This window comes from Mesitornis unicolor, unplaced genomic scaffold, assembly GCF_000695765.1.
Source record: "Mesitornis unicolor isolate BGI_N332 unplaced genomic scaffold, ASM69576v1 scaffold17021, whole genome shotgun sequence".
NCBI lineage: Eukaryota > Metazoa > Chordata > Aves > Mesitornithiformes > Mesitornithidae > Mesitornis > Mesitornis unicolor.
Genome location: NW_010164753.1, coordinates 10,751 through 18,208, shown reverse-complemented (window position 1 = coordinate 18,208; position 7,458 = coordinate 10,751). Strand labels below are relative to the sequence as shown.

At 43.0% G+C, this 7,458-nt stretch overlaps 1 protein-coding gene across 1 annotated transcript in view; it reads left to right on the top strand.

Moving 5' to 3' along the window:
- Nucleotides 1-7,458, top strand: part of PRKG1 (protein kinase, cGMP-dependent, type I) — a gene marked incomplete at its 3' end in the record, with an annotated part of 22,669 nt that overhangs the window by 7,362 nt on the left and 7,849 nt on the right. The window contains exon 2 of the mRNA XM_010194426.1: nt 6,653-6,792. Within this exon, the coding sequence (XP_010192728.1) occupies nt 6,689-6,792 (104 nt within the window). The remainder of the gene's footprint in view (nt 1-6,652; nt 6,793-7,458) is intronic.

The following is a 7,458-nucleotide window of genomic DNA, read 5'->3' as shown; positions in this document are numbered from 1 at the left end:
GCGTAAATATATTTAGCACTAAAAGCATGCTGTACTCTGTTGCTGGGGACAGGGAGAAGTCGCTGCTTTGTTCACGCAGCAGTTCAGCTGTCAGGATTAGGGGAGCTCAGCTTGCAAGTGCTGCGCTCAGCAGCAGCTGCTGCTATTTTGGTTGGTTTGAGCACATTTAGCTGGGAAGGAAATAAAGGACCTTGGACATATCCAGCAAGTGAAAGCATTTGCACTTAGGTTCCCGAGTGCCACGGTTGAGTCAGTTATAATTTAACACAATGCAAAGATATTCGTGTTGCATGATAGCAGAGATTCCCTGGCTCTATTATAGCTGAATAATGTATAGCAAAATGCACAGCTAGCAAAAGCCCTTTGGAAAGCATCTTTGTTGTTACAGAGGTATTGCCGTGCTCACACATGGAGTTCAATGGGAAGCATGAGCGACAAGAAACTTGTCTGTGTGCCATGGACACAGGAGCTGAAGAAAAGCTTCTGTCTAGCTCCTGAAAGCTCACCGTCACTGTGTGTTTCGGAAAAAGCCACATCTCCAGAGTAAACAAAATATTTTTCTACTTGCACAGACTGCACTCCCTGTGTGTTCCCATTTAGCTGAGCACCCAGCCAGCTCCCTTGAAGATTTAGCAGGAAAGGCTCCTGAGCAAGGTTTTTGTGAGTGCAGTGTTGAGACACTGTGAAAGTTCATGTTCACATACCTCCATTATATCAGCCAGGAGAAAACTGGAGATTTCTGAGTGGCAAACACAATTCCAGTTGTAATCTCTATGTAGCTGCCAAAATGAAGGAAGGATAAATTATGAATATAAATATGTGTTCAGCTCTGCTTTCATGCCCTTGGGTCTGTTGCTTTTTCATGGCTTCAGGAATCTGCACAGGGTACCATAGTGAAAAACATTACCTGTAGCAACTCCCTGGAGGAAAAAAACCCCATAAAAGTAGGACTTCTTGGAAAACCCACGGCCATGCAAGAGCTGTAACCCACAGGCACAGCATATACAGTAAATGGAATTTAGAAAATTCCACTTTCTGAACGGGAAAAAGGGAATTCAGAAAATCAGGAGAGGTTCTTTGCAGTCTTTTCCTAGAAGAAGATCATGTAGGAATAGAAGACCAGATGTGAATGAGATAAGTGCAGTTAAAATAGCATATCCTTGGCCTAGATACGGCAAGTTTCAGGAACCTCACTAAGTCTTCACTGAAAATAAATCCTTTTGTGGGAGATTGTTCTACATCCTGGTAAATATTTATTAAGGTTTACAGATTCTCAAGGTCAGCTTGCGTTGTATCAGTTCAGCTCTCACTGGAGTTGCATGGAAATTGCTCACATTGCAGACTATGTATAATACACATATGTGATTTATAGTAAATAGAGGCAGAGAGAGAGTAAGGGTAAGAAACATAAAGACACACCCTTTTACTCTTTTTTCCATCGAGGTCTGGATTTCGTCTCATCAAGATCCATTTTCCCAGAAAGTCTGAAAAAGCACTGAGGAGTAAAACCATATTTATTTGTACATGAATTATAGCTGAGTTTAATACAAAAAAATCAGACCTCAAGTGCACTGTGTGCTTTGGAAGTTGCAGAAGTTAGTAGACCATAAAGCAAAGCAGGGCTTTTGGAGCTGTTCCAACATCTTCCTATAAGCATGAGGAGCCGAGGAGAAGCCTGCTGAGGTCTAACAAAGCAAGGACTTGGAAAAGCAGAAGTTGGATCTATCTCTTCTCTTGTCCTTGTGCTCCTTGTCCTTCTTTGCTCCTCCTTCTCCTCCTTCTTCTCCTCTTTGTCTCTCCTTCTCCTCTTCTCTTCCTCTTCTCTCCTGCATTTGCATCCTGTCCCAGTCTCATAAAATTCCTCTTCTGCTCAGCTCACTACCAAGACATCTGCCTCCCCTTCATAAAGGTGTTTTTAAAGTTTCTTTACTGAAGCAGCATTATTTTCTCAGCACTGAGAAGTTAAAAGTCGTCCTCTGAATTCAGCTTATTAGCAGCAAAATGAAACCCGTTTCCCTGCTGTGTCCTCATGTCCTCCTCAAGGGAACTTCTCCTTGAGTGTATTTTCAGATAGTGATCCATCTGTTTGGGTTGGCTCAGGGGTTGCTTCGTCACAATGACTCAGGCTGCCAAAAAAATACCTGGTGACATAGGAATGGGGCACCATGCTGACACACAGCCAAAGAAGAGATGATGAGGCCATGACACTGAATGGATGGCACTCCCTGGGTGACACACGAACGCAAGGCATGTGAGGAGAGGGCAGCTTTGAGGCTAGCACAGAAGAAAGCTGCTGGCTTCAACTCCTGTCCACCCTGACAGAGAGAAAGTGTTTTCCTGTTCCGCAACTGCAAGGGCTGATACTCTCCTCAGGAGGTCCATTTCTAACTAAGAGTGCAAAAGCTCAAGCAAATTCACCAGGAGGAAGTCTGAGCAGGAGAGCATCAGTAGTACCTACAGCTTTACTGGGGATTATTGCACTGGAAAGGTTGGTATGGGCCTGCTCTCAGTGGATGTTTGCTGCTCAGCCTGCCTTGCGTCTTGCAGTTAAGTCCAGGCAAGTTGGAGGCAGGATTTGAGCCATGGACCGTGTGCCAGAGCGCAGTGAACATAAAATGGAAAGCTGCAATGTGTGTATGAAGTTGGAGAGACAGGGCAGGAGCTTACTCAATGCTATAAATTTTAATTCTATTTTTTTTTCCTGCCACTGGGCCTTTCAACAGATACTTGTCTTTAACAGTTTTGTTGAATGTGTACATTTACAGTAGTCTTGATGTTTGCTCTGAATGTCCAAGACAGAGAGTTTTGGAGATTCTTATGCTGGTGAAAGGGCAATAACTGGGTGAAGTGAATGTGAGGAGAGGATTGAAAAAAGGAGGAAGAAAGGGACCAGAATTTGGTTTTTTGAACTTGGAAAAAAAAGGTTAAGCAAGAGGGAGGCTGCTGGTTACCCTGTGTCTGTCCTCTTTGCTGCTCGGCTGCTCTCAAAGAGCAGTTGAAACCCAAAGCTCGGGCAGGTCTTCACCAAATCTATAGTCCCAAGGCCTTTGAAATATGAGATGATGCTTCCAAGTGAGGGAAAGCTGATCTTGTGAGCTGTGTAACAAGGCTGGCTGCTTTGCAAACTGCCTTCCGTGGAAAATGTCACGCTTTTCCCTTTTCTGAAGCATTTGTGAGATTTTGGTGGTGGGTCACTTTGGGAAGCCAAGCTTCCTGCCCCATGTACCCCCTCTCTTTCTGAGCTGAGAGTCAAAATCCTTGTGGCTCCTGTGGCCCTCAGTGCTATTTATTCACATTGTAATTGGAGGACAGGGTGTTCTTAGCAGCCCATTCTTATCTTCTCAGTGTTAATGCTTTTCTTTATTTGTTTTTATATTTAAAGTCAGGATGATTCCTGAATTTTTTTTTCTACTTTTGAAATGAGATTCAGCTTAGACATGGAGATTTTTTCTATTAACTGTCATTCTCAGTGTTAATGCTTTTCTTTATTTGTTTTTATATTTAAAGTCAGGATGATTCCTGAATTTTTTTTTTCTACTTTTGAAATGAAATTCAGCTTAGACATGGAGATTTTTTCTACTAACTGTCATGAGCTTAATATTAAAATTTGCTGTTTATAAGAATAATAGAAATGACCTGGAGTTTCCCAGCTTTACATCATAAGAATAATCCTCACAGAAACGCCAAAGCAAGGAGAGGACTCAGGTATGATGAAGAAGGAGAAGTCTGCAGGGTTCATTTTCCAGATGGACAACCAGGTGATCCAAAATATAAGCCTTAGATTTTGTATCTCAGCAGCTTGTTTCGGTGCTTTACCACATGTAATGTAAATTAATCCCCTCACACTCTCAAACTTTCCTAAATCCTCTGTGCTATGAAGCATGCCAGGAGTGGGAATAGAAAATGGATCTGATTCTCCTGTGGCATTAGGTCAAAGTCTTGCATTAGCTAACTGTAGCTGCCTTATTGTTCTATATTTAAACATTGGTGGCAGTGATAACATCATCAAACAGCAAATAAAACCACTGCCCTCTGCTTCCTTACAGTGTTTTCCTTTCCTGTACTTGTTTTGAAACTCTGCAGATACATATAGAAAAGCAAGTTACTTCCAGACTCTCCATCATGTGCCCAGGTATCCCTGATAAAACAGTAATTAGTGAAAGAAATAGTTTTTTAATGAAAGACATGAAAATTAGGCAGTCAGAATCCATGGTAGTAAAATCGTAACACCAGAAGGGGACATACTGGGATTTATTCATACTACCCTTTATTATAAAATATTGGTATTTATTCATCTAAGCCTCCACCAAGCTGCTGTGTTTATTTTTAACACTGATGTCAAGTACAGATTAACATTAGGATAATAACAACTCCTGTTTCAAGTAAGTTTAGAGTACTAAATAAGTTGGGTTTTTTGTGGGTTTTGTTGTTGTTGTTGTTGTTTCATCTCCAAACTGACCAAGAAGTGTTCATTTTTGCTACTGGAGCTCCTTTTCTGGTGCCACTGTTCATTATTATTTGGACATCTGTCTTTGGACAGCCTAACCTTCAAAAATACAGGTTCTGATCTGTAATATCTACTACAGATTTGCCCAGGCTTTTGTTTGAAATAATTTCTGTGGCCACTGATGGTGCTTTTCCATCAACAGATGGCCAGGTCTGATGGGGAACGACACAATCTCAGTTGCCATCAAAAGCAAGTTTTCCAGTAGTATATGCTTAGGGATATTAAACATTGATTTTTTTTCAAGTTTTGGTAAATTCTGCTCAGTCCAGATTTTACATTCATGTTCTTTATCACTTCATTCCCTGTGTGTCACCTCACTTGTCGCCGTGCTCCTCTGAAACAGCCCGCTTTGATTTAGATAGGATAATATCAAATGATTTCGTTCAAGCAGTTGAACTTAACCCCATTCACTATTTATTTAAAATAAAACAACAGAAAAACTCCAAACCGTAACCCCAGATCAAAAATGTTTTTATCACTTTCAGTCTGCCATAATTCTACCGAATTTCTTTCTGCTTTGAGCTGTGGACTCTCATTTATTAAGGTTCATTTCTGAATCACTTGTAGTGGTGGAAATCTGTTTGCCAGCTACGAATCAGGTGTTGGGGTTTGATTTTCTGAAGCTCTATGTGTCTTTGTGGACATCAGAGTACCAGTTTGATTTCTGACAAAGATGGGGTGCTGAGGGTACCGCCCCTCTCATTTTCCCTGCAATTCAAACCATTATCTGAACAGAATAAATGCAGAGGAAACTGGTTGAGGTTCTGGGTGCAGTGACAACCTGGGAAAAGTGTGGAAGGTGCCATGTCTCATATAAGCCCATGTTGCTGTTATCAAGAAAACAAAAAAATAGGTATTACATTGAATAAATTGTGATCGCATGAATGTTGTCTCCTAACCTAAAAGGCAAGCTGAATTTCTGGTGGGTCTTGACAGCAGACGAGATGCTTGTCTGCTGACTGAAGCCAAGTTCCAACAAGAACCAAAATAGAAGTCACCAAATGGCACCTCTTGCTGTAAAAGGGGAAAAGCATTTAACTGGCAATATTATTGTGAGCAGCTGCTGTGGGAATTCAGCAAACTAAGAGGCCTGGTAGGTCAGTGATGAGGCTTCTTTCTCACTTGGTAGTGACTAAGAGGGGGATGGCCAGGATGGAAAGGATGGCTGCATTCCAGCTGTCTTTGAGAAGGGTACCGGTCTTGCAGAGTGGGCTGGGGATGGCTCAAGGATCAGAAGTTACCAGGGTAACACCGGCGAGCAAGCAAACAACTCCCCTTAACCTCATCTCGAGCAATCAGGCTAAAAGTAGGTTGCTGGGGCTTAAGGTTAAAAGTAAAGACATGACCAAGCAGCACCATTGAAAAGCCAGCTCTGCTCATGCTCTACAAACATCCAAGGACTGCATTTCCCTGCCAGAGCCGACGCTTTTGTTGCTAGATACAGAAAAAGGCTAAAAGTTGTACATCAGCTAGGAATGTCTTCTGACGGAGAGTAATGCTGACAGTTGGGTTTTCCCTGAAACACATGGAGTTTTAGAAGTGGCTTTTCAATTCAGCAATAGACCAAGGGCTTAGAAATCTGGTTCATGCCAAAGTGAAGCTAATAATTGAAGAGGTGAGAAGGCTTATTTTATGGTAGGGTGATGGGACTATTTGAATCACAGAATCCCAGAACGTCAGGGACTGGAAGGGACCTCAAAAGCTCATCCAGTCCAATCCCCCTGCCGGAGCAGGAACACCCAGATGAGGTTACACAGGAAGGCGTCCAGGTGGGTTTTGAATGTCTGCAGAGAAGGAGACTCCACAACCTCTCTGGGCAGCCTGGGCCAGGGCTCTGTCACCCTCACTGAGAAGTTTCTTCTCCAATTGAAGTGGAACCTCCTGTGTTCCAGTTTGTGTCCGTTACCCCTTGTCCTATCATTGTTTGTCACCGAGAAGAGCCTGGCTCCATCCTCGTGACACTCACCCTTTAAATATTTATAAACATGAATGAGGTCTCCCCTCAGTCTCCTCTTCTGCAAACTAAAGAGACCCAGCTCCCTCAGGTAGGATGGTGGGATTACTGGGTTACACAGTTGGACTGTCACAGCTTGGTGGGGAGGCGCGCCCTGCTTCTAACCGTTGCATTTGCCTGCTTCACCCAAGGTCCAGTTAAAAAGTGAAGAAACTAAAACGTTTGCCATGAAAATACTGAAGAAACGTCACATTGTGGACACAAGGCAGCAGGAGCACATCCGCTCGGAGAAGCAGATCATGCAGAGCGCACACTCAGACTTCATTGTGAGGTACCGTCCCTCCACCTTATGCACAGCCGAGATTGGCATTTCATAAAACCCTGTAGGAATAATCCATCCATCACCAGAAAAACCCTATGGCCATAGCTTCCCTTCAGGGGACTTCAGATATAGTCTGGAATAAGGTCTTCCCCAGGCAAACATGAGATTACTCAGCCCATGGGGGACATCCACCCAAGCCTAAACCAGTTTAGGCTCATGCTTTAACTGGTTTGTGTTGGCCTCATCCTATGCTCACATGGCTTTGTGGCTTCTGAAGGAAGCACCCCTCCAGCCTGCAGCATGAGCATGCTGATGCCAGTGGGTGATGCTCTGTGTAGACTTATGCACCATGATGGCATTCCCCTGCTCAAGTTTAGTTTTCCTTTTTCTTTTGAGTTTCTGAGTTTTCCTTTCCACAAAAGGAAGCTGGAAGGCAGGGTTTAGTCTCTTGAGATCGCACGCCGCCATATGAATAAAGTGGTGTATCCCACGCTTCTCTTTAAGGTATATTAGATAGATCCTGCTCAGTGTCCCTTGAGTCATCATGGGCAAATGTGCTAAAACTATATCCCTCCCCAGAATTCAAGCAGATGCAATTCTTCAGTGAATAAAACCAAGCGCCAGGCACTTTTGACCCTAATAGAAAAGTTCTCTGACTCTTCAACATTATGAATA